The 17476-nt window shown below is 59.9% G+C and overlaps 1 protein-coding gene across 1 annotated transcript in view; it reads left to right on the top strand.

Annotated features, from left to right (window-relative positions):
- The window catches only part of NCOR2 (nuclear receptor corepressor 2), a 152459-nt gene that overhangs the window by 101070 nt on the left and 33913 nt on the right, over window positions 1-17476 (top strand). Inside the window, exons 18-22 of the mRNA XM_065889541.1 lie at window positions 2051-2198; window positions 6331-6381; window positions 7507-8134; window positions 15536-15656; window positions 16514-16670. Of these exons, the coding sequence (XP_065745613.1) occupies window positions 2051-2198; window positions 6331-6381; window positions 7507-8134; window positions 15536-15656; window positions 16514-16670 (1105 nt within the window). The remainder of the gene's footprint in view (window positions 1-2050; window positions 2199-6330; window positions 6382-7506; window positions 8135-15535; window positions 15657-16513; window positions 16671-17476) is intronic.

Below are 17476 nucleotides of genomic sequence, written 5' to 3'. Positions count from 1 at the left end.
CGAGCGCTGGTGACGGAAACCGTGACTAACGGGCCAACAGACATTTCCCTCTTCCTCCCCGAATTCTGAGCGGCTGCACCCCGAGGTCCCCCGTTTGCTCAGGAAGAAGGCAGGACAGGAAGTGATCCCACCCCCCAGGCAGGGGCTGGGGCCTGGGGACCCCTGAGGCTTGCGCCCAGCCCTGCGTGGTGAGGGGGCCAGGCTGGGCAGGGCCGGCTGGCGCCTGGAGGTGATGGCGCATCTGCCCAAGGGCGGGCTGTGCTGTTTTCACTCACGTACGGTGATGGTGGCTTTCTCCTGGGGGCCAGGGAATTGGCGGAGGGGAGGGGCGTTAGTTTCCTATTTCCTGTAACAAGGCACCACAGACTGGTACAGGAACATATCCTCTTGCAATCCTGGAGGCTACGAGTCTGAAATCAAGGTGTCGGCAGGGCTACGCTCCTTCCGAAGGCTCCAGGGGAGGCTCCTGCCCTGCGCTCCCAGCTTCTGGGGGTGGCCTGCAATCCTTGACGTTCCTTGGCTTGGGGATGCACCCCTCCCCTGGGTGCCTCTGTGTCCAAATTTCCCTCTTCTTCTAGGGACACCAGTCATTCTGGATTTAGGGTCCACCCTAATCTAATACGAACTCACCCTAATTACATCTACAAAGAGCTCATTTCTAAGAAAGGTCCCATCCTGAGGTTCGGGTGGACGTGAACTCTGGGAGGAACCGAGTCAGCCCAGTGTGAGGGGCTTCGCTGGGAGCTGCTGGCATGTCTGGGAGTGTTTAGGTTCCATCTCCTTCCTCAGGGACCCCAAAGGGCTCAGGCTGCGACCCCTCCCGTCACACCAGCTGTACTGGGGCGGGTCTCCTCTTAGGGACCAGTCCACTCCCCTGGGAGCCCCTGGTCACCTCGGACCCCCCCGCACACTCTGCCTCCACATATACCCCGACTCTGCCGACCGTGTGTTCAAGCCCTGGACGCAGCCCATTCAGTCACTCAGTAAGTCAATCAACACTTTCAGGCTGGCTCAGCATGGGGCTAAAGAGACACCCTTCCGGAACCCCCGGCCCAGTGCGGTGCAAAGACGGGAGCTGTCAAGGAGGAGTGGTGATGAGCTGGGGGTGGGTGCCTGGCCCCATGCGTGGGGAGCAGGGCTTCTGGGGACTGGGGGAGGCGTGGAGGGAAGTAAAGGGCTGCTCAGCGAAGGCCTTCTTTCTGTTCCTTGAACCACCCAGCTGGTTCCACCTCTGGGCCTCTGTACTTGCAGTTCCTCCCACCTGGACCGCTCATCCCGAGCCTTGCCTGGCCAGCTTCTTCTCACGACTCAGACCTCAGCTCAGATGTCACCTCCTCCAAGAAGCCTCTTCCCTGCCCCGCCCTTGCATTCTCACCCCACCCTGTCTGTCCCTCTCAGCAGCCATGCCTCTGCCTCTGAGGCTCTTTTTAATTGATGTGTTGATTGCTCATCTCCCCGACTAGGTGGCCTGTGGGGCAGGGACCCCGTCTCCTCATTCCTCGTGTATTCTCAGCCCCTGGGGCAGTACCTGGCACACAAGAGGTGCCCTGTAAAGACTGGTGGGGTGAAATGACATGCTGCCCAAGCTAGCCTGTCCCCCGGGGCTCAGCTGGGGACAGATGAGGCTGCAAGGAAAAGCTTCATTCATTCATTCTCTCCAGTGTACTGACCGTGCCTGGCAGTGTGTCCTCCAGAGGGTGTGGTCACTGCTCTGGCTAGGACAGCTGGCAGGGCTGGAGCGATCGTGGGGGGCTTCCAGGCAGAGGCAGTCCTTCCTCATCTGTTCCGGAAGGATGTCTGGGCAGCCTATAGGCCAGGTTGCGCCCCAGGTGTATCTGGGGCATGATGGAAGAATGAAGCTCTGGGTAAAAATAACCACTGGCATGTTTGGCCGTGCAGTGGGGCACGAGGGGGGAAGGGCACCCTCAAGACCACGTGGATGGGATCACTGTCCCTTGCAGCTATGGCAGGCCTCCGGCACCAGGAGTCCCCGGGCTGACAGCCCAGGCCCTTGCCCTGGCCGTGACCAACTGCTATCCCTGTGCCCTAGGAGAAGGAGAGGAACGCGCGGAGGAAGAAGAAGAAAGCACCAGCTGCTGCCAGTGAGGAGGCGGCCTTCCCGCCCGTGGTGGAGGATGAGGAGATGGAGGCGTCAGGCGTGAGCGGGAACGAGGAGGAGATGGCGGAGGAGGCAGAAGGTGAGGGTGGGTGATGGGAGCTGACCTCTCCCAGAAATGCCTGGGTGCTACCGAGAAGGAGCCTGGACTGCCCCAAGAGGAGAGCATGATGGTGATGGTGATGGTGGTGATGGTGATGGTGATGGTGGTGATGGTGGTGGTGATGATGGTGATGGTGGTGATGGTGATGATGGTGGTGAGGATGGTGGTGATGGTGATGGTGGTGATGGTGATGGTGGTGATGATGGTGATGGTGGTGATGGTGATGATGGTGATGGTGGTGATGGTGATGATGGTGATGATGGTGGTGGTGATGATGGTGGTGGTGATGATGGTGATGGTGGTGATGGTGATGATGGTGATGGTGGTGATGGTGATGATGGTGATGATGGTGGTGGTGATGATGGTGGTGGTGATGATGGTGGTGATGGTGATGGTGATGATGGTGATGATGGTGATGATGGTGATGATGGTGGTGGTGATGATGGTGAGGATGGTGAGGATGGTGATGGTGGTGATGGTGATGGTGGTGATGGTGATGGTGGTGATGATGGTGATGGTGGTGATGGTGGTGATGGTGATGGTGGTGGTGATGATGGTGATGGTGATGGTGGTGATGGTGATGGTGGTGATGGTGATGGTGGTGATGATGATGGTGGTGATGATGGTGATGGTGGTGATGGTGATGATGGTGATGATGGTGATGGTGGTGATGGTGATGATGGTGATGATGGTGGTGGTGATGATGGTGGTGGTGATGATGGTGGTGATGGTGATGATGGTGGTGGTGATGATAGTGGTGATGGTGATGGTGATGATGGTGATGGTGGTGATGGTGATGATGGTGATGATGGTGGTGGTGATGATGGTGGTGGTGATGATGGTGGTGATGGTGATGATGGTGGTGGTGATGATAGTGGTGATGGTGATGATGGTGATGGTGATGGTGATGATGGTGGTGGTGGTGATGATGGTGGTGATGATGATGGTGGTGATGATGGTGAAAATGACAGTGATAATGATAGTGACAGTGGCAACAATAATAATGGTAATCGGCATCTCTGCGCCCACAGGACACTTGTCCATTCAATCCTCCTGACCCCTGTGTCTTCAGTCTTGTGCTTGGTGACTTACACGTCCAGGTCGCATCCAGCTCTGGTGACGCCTATTACCTTGCCCAGCACCTCTGGTGTCACATTTTAGAAAAAGAAAGTTTATTTTTGAAAATAGTTTTTTCTTAATTTTTTTAACCACACTGTGCGGCACGCGGGATCTTAGTTCCCCGACCAGGAATCGAACCCGCGCCCACTGCAGTGGAAGTGCGGAGTCTTAACCACTGGACGGCCGGGGAAGTCCCTGAAAATAGTTTTTTGACCTGAAATATTATTTTACAAGTTGACTAATATAAGTGCAACCAATACCGTTGGTCGATAAGTATTCAAAAGTTATATAATTATGCTTCATTTTACTCCCGAGTGTCTCGATTTGGATGATGAACTGCATAGCCCCCGCTTTCTATCAGCGGGCACTGAGGCTCAGGGCAGTTACTCCAGGCACCCCAGGTATCACACAGATGCATCGTCTACCCTGATAAAATTCTCCCACCAGGTGAGGGCTGCTAAAGAGAGAGCGAGAATCAGTTATTTAAATTGCACCAGCAGTTTGGCCCACTTCTCAAAAGGAGGATTTCTGACTGCACGAGATGGTCGCCTGACTTCAGAGCCTGGCCCCCACGTAACCTGCGGCTCCGCTGTGTAATCCGTGTTTGTAGACTCGGGAGTTACACCAGGCTGCCCGACACCAGGCTTGCACCCCTGGTCACTGATCAGTCTGCCTTTGGCCCCCGCCCCTCTCTCCCTTTTCCTTGGTCTACACCAGCCCTCAAGGCATGACACCCCTGAAGACCCCAACCCCTGCGTAGCTGAATGTCTCTGCCTCTCCTTCCGCCATCTCCCTGGCCAGAGCTCCCCAGTGGGGCCTCAAGTTCTTGGTGAGGGGAACCTTTTCTCCTCCTGTCCGTGCCAGGGTTCCTTCCTGTCCCTCCTATCTGCCTGTCTCTGCATTTAAACTCCCAAACTTCTGCCAACGCGTGAGGAAAGTGTGAATCACTCCCTGGCTCCGTGAACAAGACATGCAAATAAACTCAGGCTATACCAGCCCGCAGTGTATTCACCAGCCTGAATCCTACTTCCTGGTTGAAAATGGAGAATCAAGCCATTTGGTTATTACTGTCTTACACTGGGGATGGACCTGGGGGGGTGAGTCTGGCCTCCTTGCCAGCCTTGGGTCTTTCTAGCCCGAGTTGACCAGAGGCCTGACCAGTGTCTGATGGGAGGCTCCAGATCCCTCTGCTCTGTGCATTCTGGGTCTTGGGTCTGTAGCCAGGAAAAGGGAGCCTAGGGAGCAGAAACCCAATCCCCTCATTAAATATCCATCCGGGCAGGATGCAGGCTTGGTGGGAAAGTTAGACGAAGCCAGTCTTCGGCTCAGCATTAAAAGCAGAAGAGGCGCTGCCCAGTAAGAGAACTGTGCGGTGGTGAGCTCCCTGTCACTTGTAGGGTTCACACAACCTATCAAGGATGGGGAGGCATTCTCTGCTGGGTAGTGGGGGTGGGGGTGCTGGTCTGGCTGAATCCAAGGCTTCTGTGACCACTTGATGGCTCTGTGCACATCAAGGAGGCAGTTTAGAAGATCCTGCCCAAAAGCACAGGCTGATGTTCCCATCTTACAGATGAGGAAACCAAGGCCCAGGGAGAGGAGAATCACTCACATGGGGTGTCACGTAGCTGGTGGACTTGGAATCTGCCATTCCAGCCGGCATTCGCTGCGTAACTCTGTCCCTGTGACCAGGATAGGGGAAGTGAGGTAGGTTCTGGGTTAGGGCCTGAGGTCACCACGATGGAACCTTCTGGAATACGCCGCCAGCCCCAACTGCACTGCAGACCCCTCCCTGCACGGGGCAGGCAGCAAGTGCCTTGTCGTATCCAGGGTGGAGGTGAATCCAGGGGAGGGAGGAGTGATCCATTTGGCCCCGTAGTGTCTCTAGTAAAGATCGTGGTCATAAGAGCAACAGCCTTGAGTTATTCCCTTTAATTGTCACGACAGCCCAGTGGGTGCTGTCATCACCCCATTTTACAGATGAGGTCACTGAGGCACAGAGAGGTTACCCAAGGTAACCCGTTGGCCTGTTTGGGGACCAGGGTTCAGACTTGTCTGGAGTGCTGATTCTCAGGCCCCACCTGGACCTACTGAGTGAGAAACGTTTTGGGCGTGGGCCCAGCCATGTGAGTCTTCATGGCCCTCAGGCGCTCTCGGGTCTGAGAACCCCTGACGGAGACAGACAAGCCTCTGGGTAAGGGAGAGAGCCAGGTGTGAACCGCCCTCTTTGTAGATGAACACACGGACTCTGGGGCGAAACCACTTATCCAGGGGACCTCAGCGCTGGCCCCCTCCATCCTGTGGTCTGATGACGTGAAAGGAGGGACTGACATTGCCGGAATCAGAAGGCAGGGGCAGGAACCGGTGGTTAGGGACACAGGATGTTGGGGTCAACCCCCTCCTGCCTCCACGCAGTGTGGCCTGGGGCAAGTGACTCAACCTCTCTGTTTTCTCATCTGAAAAGGAGAATGGTGATCACCTCCAACTTAGAGGTTATTGAGGGTGAGGTGAGTCGTGTGTGTGAAGAGCTTTGCCCGGGGCCCAGCACCCACCGAGCGAGCCCTGTGTTGCTCTTGTTGGGATTCTTTTTTCTGGAAGGGATGGCCTTTGCTCTGGGCCTTAAAGTGGGAGAGGCCGGGGGTCTGGAGGCAGTGAAAGCTGAGGGAAGCGTTTGTGCAGGGCACCAGCAACCCCTGCTGACCCGGCTCTGCGTCTGAGGGGTGAGACGGGGCCGGGCAGCCCCAAGAGCCTCTCCTTCAGCCCTGCCCACCTCTGAGGCCAGCACCTCCCACCCCAGGACCCTGGAGCCAGTGACTTGTCCAAGGGTACCCAGGAGTGTTCAGGGGTGAGGGCTCTTGGGACAGGGCTGTAGGTCCTCCTGCTGCCTGCTGGGCCCTGGGCCCCTTTCCCAGCCCTGCCTGGCCACCCAACCTCCTCCCACCCCACCTGCTGCTCATGTCACCTCGCTTCTAACCCTTCTCTCACTTCCTTCCAGCCTTACACGCCTCTGGGAACGAGGTACCCAGAGGGGAATGCAGTGGCCCAGGTACGAATGTGGCCAGCTGGCCGTCGGGGGCGGGGGTAGGGCCTGACCAGGGCGGGGGGCATCCCAAGGGGGCCTTTGCTCTATGAGGGGCCCCACCTCTGTGAGCACGCCTCTGCCTGTGAGCACCACCGTTTGTGCTGCCGCCACCTCTGTGCCCCCACCTCCGCGCAGTGTCTGTTCCCCATGCGGTTCCCAGGCTCAGTCGTGCAGACTGCTGTGCTGGCTTGACTGCTTGGTTGAGTTTTCATTCGTGTGTTCACCTGTGACGCTTACCCAGTTTGATTTCCCCAACAGGAAGTGTGGAGGAGGGGGGTTTCGGATGTGCCCATTTTGTAGAAAAGGGGGAAAATTGAAACCCAGGAAGTGACAGGAGCGGTTGTTAAGCCCAAAGAGCCAGGCCTGCCTGGAGCTGAGGTCCCCCTCCCCTCACCTGTGCACACGCTCAGTCATTCGATCCATACGCATTGTGCACCTGCTGTGTACCAGCCCTGCGGGAAATGGCTGATGGGGGATGGGGGATGCGGTCGGTCTGGACCCTTTCCCCGGGGGCTCCTTCCGAGTTCACTGGCCCCATTTTATGTCATCGTGTATGATGACAGCAGTGGTGATACAACAGCAGACAGTTACCAGGTGTCACCCTGTGCTATCACAGCCCCTGCGGGGTGGGAACTGTTCTCCCCACCCTACAGATGGGGAAAGCAAGGCTGGGAGGCCACCGGCGTTACCACGGCCAGGCCACCAGCCGGGGCAGAGCCAGGGTTTGCAGCCCAGATAAGAAAAAGGAGACCCCAAAACAAAGGCCTGCAACCCTGGCCGCCCCCAGCCTGACTCTGTGCGGTGCGGGCCACCCACCCGGGGGGTTGGAAGTTAACAGGTTGCTGGGCTCCAGGGTCAGCAGGTGGAGAGGGTGGCCAGAGGAGGACAGGGCACTGGGAGGGGCCGGCGGGGGCGCTGCCCAGGCGTGTGGGAGCCTTAGGGCTGCGTGGTGTCAAGCGATGGGGTCGCAGCGCCCTGAGCTCCTGCCTGCACGCAGTCGGGGCTGTCGGGGGGCCGTGGGGAGGGCCAGGCCTGCCTCCACCCTGAGCCCCCGGCACCGCTCACTCCATCTTCACTGTCCCCGCACAGCCACCGTCAACAACAGCTCCGACACCGAGAGCATCCCGTCGCCCCGCACCGAGGCCGCCAAGGACACCGCGCAGAGCGGGCCCAAGCCCCTGCCCACCCCGGGCGTCGATGCGCCACCTCCTGAGCCCCCCAGCCCGCCTCCTGAGGATGCCCCAGCCCCCAGCGAGCCCGCCCCGGCCCCCGAAGCCGCCTGCCCACCCATGACCCCGCCGGCGCCCGCCTCGCCTGCCGCGGCCCCTGCTGTGGTCCCCAAGGAGGAGAAGGAGGAAGAGGCCGCAGCCGCCCCCTCGGCTGAAGAGGGAGAGGAGCAGAAGCCCCCTGCGGCCCAAGAGTTGGCAGCCGACGTGGGCAAGACAGAGGAGCCTGGCGAGGTGCCCCCCTCGGAGCCCATCAAGAGCGAGCGGGAGGAGGAGGCCGCCGAGGAGGGGCCCGACAAGGTCAAGGGGGGCGCGGAGGCCGCAGCCGAGGCCACACTCGAGGGGGCGCCCAAGGTGGAGAAGAAGGAGGGCGGCGGCCCTGGGGGCAAAGGCCCCGCGGCCAAGGGCTCGGGCGCCCCCCAGGACAGCGACTCCAGCGCCACCTGCAGTGCCGACGAGGTCGACGAGCCCGAGGGCGGCGACAAGAACAGGTGAGTGGGCTGCCGGCTGCCGGCTTCGTCGTCTCCCTCCGTAAACGCTTACCGATCGCCACCTGTACACCGAGGCGGCAGCGCACGAGGCCATTTCCACGCCTGCCCTCGGAGGGAGGGGAGGCCACCACTGAGTGGTCCAGACGCAGGAGCTCCGTGGTGGGAGAGGGCAGCGTCGGGGGCTTGGTCCCCCTCAGCGGTGGCCTCTGAGCTGAGCCCGGACGGGGAAGGAGGAGCCACGGGGAGGGCCAGGGGACAGCGTGCTGGGCAGCGTGGATTAGCGTCCAGAGCCGCCGCCACAGAGGACCGCCCCCAAGTCAGAGCGTCGGCAGGGCCATGCCTCGTGAAGGCTCCTTCCTGCCTCGGTGGTGCCGGCGGTCCTTGGCTCGTAGACGCATCGCTCCGTGGTCCCGTGACATTCTCCCTGTGTGTCCGTGTGCCCTAATTTCCCTTTTGCTCTAAGGACACCAGTCCACTGGATGAGGGTCCACCCTAAGGACCTCATCTTAACTTGGTCACATCTGCAAAGAGCCTGTTTCCAAAGAAGTTCACGTTCACAGGTACTTGGCTGTTTGGACTTGAACCTGTTTTGGGGGACGCAATTCTCCCCCCTCAACACAGTGGGAACAGCAAGTGCAAAAGCCCCGGGGTGGGACTGAGCCTGCGTGATCCAGGCCCTGAGTGGTGGAGCGGGGCGGGGGGTGGGGGGGGCAGCTTGGAAAGAGGCAGGGTCAGCTGACCAGCCCACCTCGTGCAACCCTTCTGGCTGGGTGGGCGCCTGCATTTTGCCCTCAGGGAGAGAGCCTGAGAGAGTTGGGGTATGTCTGTCGCAGTGTGTTGGGAGGGGGCGGGGGGTTAATGGGGGCCACAGGGGCACAGGGATACATACGGGTTGGAAGGCGGCAGCAGCCGTGTCCCAGGGGCCGGTGAGGCTGGTGGCGGTGGACACGGGGGAAAGTGGCAGATCCCGGGATCCTTGCTGGTTCCTCTTCTGCCCGCGGAGGGTCCCCGAGACCCCTGACCAGAAGCAAAGCTCGTAGACCCCACTTAGGGCCAAACGTGGGCAGCGGAGGGCAGAGCTGCGGAGATCCGCTCCGGCCCACGTCTGGGGGGCTTGAAGAATTCAGCGAGGCAGGCCGGCCAGTTTTATTTTGACTGAAAACAGTGCAGTCTGTTTTCTCTCCTCTCACGTCTCTCGGAAAAGTTCTGGGCAGCACGAGAGGGAGGAAAATCTGACTTTCAAACCCGACCTGTTCCCCAGGAGCCGTTTCCTCTGCCCCACAATTCACCTCGGGGCGTGCGAAAACGGCAACTTCTAGAACGTTTCGTATGAAACTAGGACTTACTTGGTCAGAGCTCTCTGGGTCCCCACGTGGTCCACAAAAGCCAGTGAGCCACGTCATCCTCTGCCTCCTGCGTCCGGGGGTCCCTGGCGGGACCCTCGCCCCGCTTGTGTGGCCCTTTGATAAGCAAAGGCCTGGACAACAGGTTTCTGAGGGCGCAGAGGCCCTGAGCTTCCTGCCCAGAGGGCGCAGCTTGGGAAACAGTGCTCGTGGCGGCTCGGTCTGCCCGGGAGGGCCCTGGACCAGGGTCTGGCCACTCGGCTCACTCTTTGCGCCTGGGTAATGGGGTCAGGGCGGGCGGCTCCCCACCCCGCTCCTGCTGGCCGCGGGGACGGAGTCATGGAGACACATGTTTCTGCTCTTAGTGGGGAAAGTGCTGAGCTCATGGGACAGCCACGCTGATCAGCGGCCTCCCGGAGTCTGTGTTTTGGGTGCACATGGCCTGACGGGCTGGACGGCTCGGCGGCTTGGCCTGGGTCCCGACAGCCCGCCCGCACCTCTCGGGCCAGGCCTGAAGCCCCGCAGCCTACTTTCAGCTGCCCCCCACCCCAGCCCCACCCAGGGACGTGTCCTTCCCTCCCCGAGCTGGGTCTGGCTTCCATCCGCTCTTCCTGCCTGAGCGGCCAGCATTCGATCCCTCGGGAGCAGGGGCCCTGGGCTGGGAGTCAGGACACCTGGTTTGTCACGCCCTCTGTGACCGAGGCCATTCCCCCGGCCCCAGGGTGAGGCTGGACTCAGGCCAGCCTCCTGACCTCTTCCCTCCCGGGCCACAGCCACACAGGGCCGGGCAGGCACCAGAGGACGCAGGCGAGATGCGTCAGAGCGCGCCCTGGCAGCCAGCGCCTCCCGGGAGGGCCGGCGGGATGGGTGGGCCCCCAGGCGACCCCCGGTCCTGGCCTCCTGCCCACAGCCCTCCCTCCCGCCTGGCAGTCCTGGCGCAGTGAACTGGGCGTCCCTGGACAGACACAAGATGCATCTCGTTCTGGCCCGTGCCCGGACGACCTGGGGAGGGTAGATCATATCCTGCTTTTACTCTCCCTCACTGTCTGCCAGGCAGCTCCACCTGGGAGTCTTCTCGGCCCACAGCCAGAGATACTGGCTTTGATTGCAGAGCCTTGAGCTTGGCTGGCCCCGCCTGTTCCACTTCCCAGAGAAGGTGCCTGGGCACTTTCCAGCAGGGCTGGGCCTTCTGAAAGTCCCTTCTCTGGACCTCAGCATTTTCACGTATAAGATGGGTGTGGGTATCCTGGCTTATGGGCTTCTCGTCAGGATAATGGAGTTACGGGCCAGCCTGGCACTTTGGAGCTGCCCTCCTTTGGAGCTGCTTCAGGCTCCCCGCAAAGGTCACTCCAGGAGGAGGCTGGAATGCGGCTTCTGCTGAGCCCCTGGAACTTTGAAAGAATGTAACAGCAATTTCTCCTCTATTTCTTTATTCCATAAATGATTAACTGGGCACCAGTGTGTGCCATTCTGGGCTCAAGGGGTGTTGGGAACAGGACAGATGAGGTCCTGGCTCCAGGGAGCTTACATTTTAGTGAGAGCGACTAGTACGGAGCTGGAACAGTAATGGAATAAAGGGAATGCTCGTGTGATAAGTGGATGATGGAGAGATTGGGGGTGGGGGCAGCGGGAGGGGCAGTCAGGGAGGCCTGTCTGAGGAGGTGACATTGAAGGATGGTCAGAACACGTAGTGTGAGACATGGAGGGAAAGCCAGCAGTGGGAACAGCCAGTTCAAAGGCCCTGTGGCCACATGAGCTTATGTTCAGTAGACAGCAAAGAGGCCTGTGGCTGAGTGTGGAGCAAGTGAAGGGAAGAGGGGAAGGCAGGAGAGGAGGCCACAGAGGTGGGCAGGGACCTGGCCCGACCTGGCTCCACAGGGCCCCAGGGGTCGAGGTAAGGAGTGCACTTTTATCCTGGGAGCACAGGGGAGTAACATGACTTCGTCTGTGTGGACACCTATCCCAGCCCAGCGATAATGAGAAGCTGGGGAAAGGGGGTTCAGCAGAGAGGGGGCTGCTGCTGCAGGACCCAGAGTCCCCTGTGGCCCCTCCCCCTCCCCCAGCCCTGGTCTTCCGGGGTGGGAAGAAAAACCACAGGAATGGGAAGGTGCCCGAGCCGCTCAGCGCCAGGCGCCGTTCTCGGGGCTTCCCGTGTTCCACCCACAGGACAGTCCTCGGAGGGAGCCACTGTTCTCATACCCATTTTACGGATGAGGGGAAACTGGGTGAGGCACAGCTGGTTAAGTCATACGGCCAAAGGTGGGATTTGAACTGGGAGCCAGAGCCCTGAATGCAGGGTGGTGGGCGGGACCCTGGCTGCTCTCAGCCAAGTTGCTGGCTTCCCCCGCCTGTCCCGGGTCATGTGCACAGTGCCAGGCTCCGAGGGCCCCTACCCTGCCCAGGCCTCCAGGGAGGAAAATAAAAGCCCTGTCTTCCAAGAAAACAAAGGAAAGGGAACAGAGGCAGGGCGCTGCCACGAGGAGGGCCCCTGGAGGTGGTGCTCGCCCACCGTGGATGTGGGATAACGGGGGTTGGGGCCACATGAGCACCAGGCATCTTCCCGCTCCCCGGTGGGGGGAGCTCAGGACCCTTGGGCTTGTTGAGGACCTGAATCCAGACCGTTGTTCTTGGATGCTGCCCTCTTTTTTTTTTTTTTTGCGGTACGCGGGCCTCTCACTGTCGTGGCCTCACCCGTTGCGGAGCACAGGCTCCGGACGCGCAGGCTCAGCGGCCATGGCTCACGGGCCCAGCCGCTCCGCGGCACGTGGGATCTTCCCGGACCGGGGCACGAACCCGTGTCCCCTGCATCGGCAGGCGGACTCTCAACCACTGAGCCACCAGGGAAGCCCCGGATGCCGCCCTCTCTACCGTGAGCTGTCAGGCTGTCATCTCGTCAACTGTGAAGTGCTGTGCCCATGGCCGCAGTCCCCACTGAGCTCCTGCCTTGCTGGGTGAGGGTTAGGGGGGACTCAGGAAATCCTGAGGGGTCTGGACCTCTGTGCTCGTACCCACCCCCCCAGCTGGTGCCTGCTGAGAGCATTCGAGGGGCGACCCCTGCCCCCTCCAATCTGACTGCCCCCTGTCTGGACGAGAAGCCACCGGGAAACCGAGGCAGGGCACAGGTCTGAGTAGGAGGTCCTAGTTCGCTGACAATCAGAGTGAGACACAGACACTTTGCTTATTTTATATGTATTATAAAAGCATATTTTGTGTCCCTATAAAATTATATTTACAAAAATATAAAAGTTTATATTTTAACTTTAAAATCTGCATTTTAGAGTAATTTATATGGCAAATAATAGTATAACATTATTACTTTATTGTTTGTAGAAACAGTACAGTTACTATAACAAACCCTTGATTTCATGGCTGGCAAATAGTATATTCTTTACGTTTTCCTTGTAACAGCTTTATTGAGACATAATCCACAAACCATACAATTCAGCTGTTGACGTGTACAGCTCAGGGGTTTTTAGTACATTCACAGAGCTGTGTAATCATCACCACTGTTTAATTCCAGACCATTTTCACTGCCCCAAAAAGCAACCCCAGGCCATTAGCAGTCATTCCTCATCCCCCACCTCCAGCCCCCGGTCCGCTGATCTCTCTTCTCTGTCTGTGTCTATGGATTTGCCTCTTCTGGGAGTTTCATATAAATGGAACCATGCCGTATGTGGCCTTTTGCAACTGGCTTCTTGCACTCAGCGTCATGTGTCTGAGGTTCATCCATGTTGTAGCCTGTGTCAGCACTTCATTCATTTATGGCTGAATAATATTCCGTTGTGAGCGTGTGTGTATGTATATATATATATATATATATATATATATATATATATATATATATATCACATTTTGTTTATCCATTCATCTGTTTTTGGCCATTTGGGTTGTTTCCACCTTTTGACTCTTGTGAATAGTGGCTGCTGTGATCTTGTGTGAGCGAGTGTTTGTGTGGATATATGTTTTCATCCTCTCGAGTATATGCCCAGCAGTGGCATTGCCGGACCCTGTGGTGACTCTGTCTCGCCTTTTGAGGAACTGCCAGTGTTTTCCAAAGTGACTGCAGTATATTTATTTTAAACGTAAGTCTGCAAACGCAAGTTGGTTTAAACGGACATTGATAATTTGCTGCGACGGGCGTGCGGGGTGGTGTTTGGTGACAGTTGAAGCTGGAGGTGGGGAATGCAGGACAGGTGATAACATCAGTTCTCAGACCTGGTCAGGGTGCCTTGGCCCGAGGGCGGTGGGCAAAACGGGGCTGGGCCTGAGTCCAGGGGAGCAAGGACGGGCAGCCACAGCAGGAGAGGCTTCAGGTGGTCCTCGGAGCGCGAGCAGGATCTGGAGAGGTCGAGAGAGGTGAGGACGGCAGGGGGCGGTGAGCCGGGTCGGGAGGACCATGGAGACCAGCTGAGCACAGAGAAGTCAGGCCGACCTCTGCGCCCGGTGCCACCTGCATGCCATGGGCAGCGCCAGTGGGCGTCGCCGAGACTGACTCCGCTCAGCTGAGGATGTGGCCGATGCGGCCGGGGGTTAGCGCCCTCGGGACTGGCTTGTCACAGGCTGTGGTCCCGGTCACAGGCCATGGTCTCACTGCAGAGAGCAGAGGGCACCCCAGCTGCACGTCACCCATCTGTCCTGCTCCATCTGCAGGAAGCAGCCGTGTTCTGCCCTCTGCTGGGCGTCCGGCAGCCAGCACTGGGTGGCGTGAGCTGCATCCTGGCGGTCATGGATGTTACCTGGAAGGCAGTGGCTGTGCGTACAGTCTGCATGTGGCATCAGCCAGGATGGTCACAGTGCACACCAAGGGCTGTACCAACAGGACCCTCTGGCTTTGGGGACCTGGCCTTCGTTGTGCCCTCTGGCTGAATCCAGCCCGCAGCCAATGCCTTTGTGTGTCCCGTTTGATCACCTAGCCGGCTCTGGCGCCCTGCAAGCAGACATTGGATTCTGGGTCTCCAGCCACGCACCCCAAGCACAGCACCAGGCCTGCTGTGTATTCAGCAAGTGTGGGTCACAGGAGGGAACCGAGAGCTGGGCCGGAGCCAGGCAGCCCCGGTGGGTGGGTGAGGGGTTCTGAGGCTGCAGCAGACCCAGCTCCTGGCCTAGAGACCCTCATGCCAGCTGGGGAGGCAGACGGGGATTGTGGCAGGACACTGTGGTCAGTGCTGGCGAGTTCTGGAAATCCCTGAAGACTTCCTGAAGGAGGTGACACCCGTGAGCAGCTCTGGAGCCACACCCCAGGGCAGGCTTTGCTCCGGTGTCCCAGACACCGCACCTCTACACTGGGGTGACCCTGTCGCTGGCGTCCCACCGTGTCTCAGCCCCCCCACTCCGCCACCCCCCTGACACACACACCATGCACCCTGTGCAGGTACGCTGCCCCATTCTGCATGTCAGCATCAGACAGACGTGACCTTGCTTTAGAGGACGAGGCACCTGCCGGCCCCACTTAGGGCTGCTGGGCGGGCCGTGTACACGCTGACCAGCCCCGCTCCGTGCAGAGCCTGTACCTCCCACTTTAGCGCCTCAGCAAACGGTGTGCAGGCGAGATTCCCAGTATCTCAGGTTGCATTTGGGCTGAGTGGGGGGCTCCCTGATTCTGGTCTCCAATAAGCAAGGTCCTCTCAGCGCCACGCCCCAGGCCCTAACCCCGGCACCTGAGCCTCTCCTATCTGGGTGATGGATATTCTCCCTGAACCTCCCAAGCTCCCCAAGCCTTAAGCTGGTTGATTCTTGGCCTTTCTGGCAGCTTCCAAAGGGCCGAGCGTGGTGTGGGCCCTGAGTGTGGGTTTCTCTGGGGCTTTCCTTGCCTTGGGCTGTCTCAGGAGTGTTTGATCCTGGCTGGGCCTCTGGGCCGGGATGGGAGGGGTCTTGGCCCCTTGTGAGGCCTGCATGGACCAGAGGAAGGAGGGAGGGAGGAGACCCCACCGTGACCCCAGGCTCCTGGGCCCCGTGATCCTGGACCTTCGCCTCTCTCTGGCAGCCCCTCCGGCCCCGTCATCCAGGCTGGAGCCAGGAGGCCGGGAGCCCGTGGGCCTGACGCTGGTCTTTCCCGCAGGCTCCTGTCGCCACGGCCCAGCCTCCTCACTGCGACCAGTGACGCCAGGACCAACGCCTCGCCCCAGAAGCCGCTGGACCTGAAGCAGCTGAAGCAGCGGGCGGCCGCCATCCCCCCGATTGTGAGTCCCGGGCCCCTGCGACCTCCACCTCCTATTAGGGGGACGGTAGACCTGGCCGGGCAGGTGGGGCCCCGGCACCTGCAGCCTGGCTCTGCCCGCGTCTCCCGTTCCCTGGGGAAAGCCCCATGGAGACAGGCGCGGAGGCTGGGGGACTGGCAAGGTGTCCGCCCTGGCCTCTCTCCCCACCCCGCCCGCCGACGGTTCTCCAGGGGCGCCTAGACCTCGCATAAAGCTCCCCCAGCCCTCTGTCACAGCTCCTCGGAGCGGAGGGCGGCGCCCCACAGTTACCGAGAGGCCCTTCGCTGGGGGAAGGAGGGGAGCTGGAAGATTCTTCCCCAGGCCCAGCAGGAGGACCCTCAGAGGTGTCGCTTACTCGTGATGGCTCAGTCGTGGCCAAAGCCGTCCCTCTCCGAGGAGGTGGGCCGGGCCTTCAAATGCATCTGGGGGCTCTGGTCTGGAAGGCTCTGAGCTGAGCAGGGCTTTCCGAGTGAGGGCACGAGGTGGGCCAAGCCACGCTGCCCAGTCCCCGAGGCCAGGTCCACTCCCATTGGTCAGTTCCGATCCCTCTGAGACCCGGAGTGAGTTGGGGAAGGGGGAGGGGGCTGGTGGGGAGGGTAACGGGGGCTCCCCCATCCCACGGCCGGGCAGCTGGGATGGGCGGGCACACCCCCTATACTCTGCGCAAAGCCCTACCCTCCTGGCCCTCAAGCCGCGTGCCCTTGGGCACGTCGCTGCCTCCCCCTGGGCCTCAGTTTCCAGGCTGGTCCCACGCAGGGGGCCTGGAGGGCTTTCCCTGATCTCTGTGACCTGTGGACGGACGGGCTGTGAAGATGCTCACTCCTCCTGGCTTCCCTCAGCAGGTCACCAAAGCCCACGAGCCCCCCCGGGAGGACGCGGCGCCCCCTGTTCCTCCGCCACCGCAGCACGTGCAGCCGGAGGGCGACAGCCCCCAGCAGCCCAGCAGCAGCCCTCGAGGCAAGAGCAGGAGCCCTGTGCCCCCTGCTGAGAAGGAGGGTAAGTGTGTGCCAGTGGCCCAGGGAGTACGGGGGAGAGGGGGCAGGTGGGTGGGCGTAAGGGGCCTTTGCGTGTGCGGAGCAGCTCCTGCAGACTCCAAGGCCGCAGTGGCCCGACAGGCCAAGTAAGTGAGCGAAACATGGTGGGGCGAGGCAGTGGGGGGTGGGCACTGGGGCAGTTGGAGACTCCTGTTCTTTCTAAAGTGGGTGCGTATTGGCCTCAGTCGAGAGTCACCATGTGGTAATACAGGCCTGGGGTGGTTCTTCCAGAGAAGCTAGAAATCCATCTTTTCATGTGAAATCTTCGAATTTCTCAACATTGGCAACTTCTCAAAATTTTCAAAAGCGCTGTGTGTGTACGAAAACAACGTCTAGGGCTCAGTTTCTGGTTCCATGTGATTCAGTCCACACATGAGCTTCTAGAACCATGAGGCTCAGCTCCGGCTGGCAGCAACCCTGGGGCCTGGGCAGGAAGCACTGCCCCCCTCCAGCTTTCACCCTGACCATATTCCAGGCTGAGGTCACTGGGTTCACTGGGGAGCCAGTGAGGTGATTCCCCGAGCAGCTGTGTTGCAGCAACTGTCTGGGGCGGGCTTTGTTGGCACCATGTGAAGCTCAAGGTCTGGAGGCAGGTGGGGCATGGTTTCTCGTTCTCTGGATCTTCTGTCTCTGCCCCGCCCCCCAACCGGACCCAAGAAGTCTCAAGCCTGTGCCCCAAAGGGACATCCATCCCAGACCAGCCTGGCACATCTCAGGCACTGGGGGCTGACTCCCCAGAGGCTCCCCCGACGCTGGGCTAGCCCAGGC

This window comes from Phocoena phocoena, chromosome 13, assembly GCF_963924675.1.
Source record: "Phocoena phocoena chromosome 13, mPhoPho1.1, whole genome shotgun sequence".
Classification (NCBI taxonomy): Eukaryota; Metazoa; Chordata; class Mammalia; order Artiodactyla; family Phocoenidae; genus Phocoena; species Phocoena phocoena.
The sequence above is the reverse complement of the archived record's forward strand: the minus strand, read 5'-3'. Positions and strand labels throughout refer to the sequence as shown.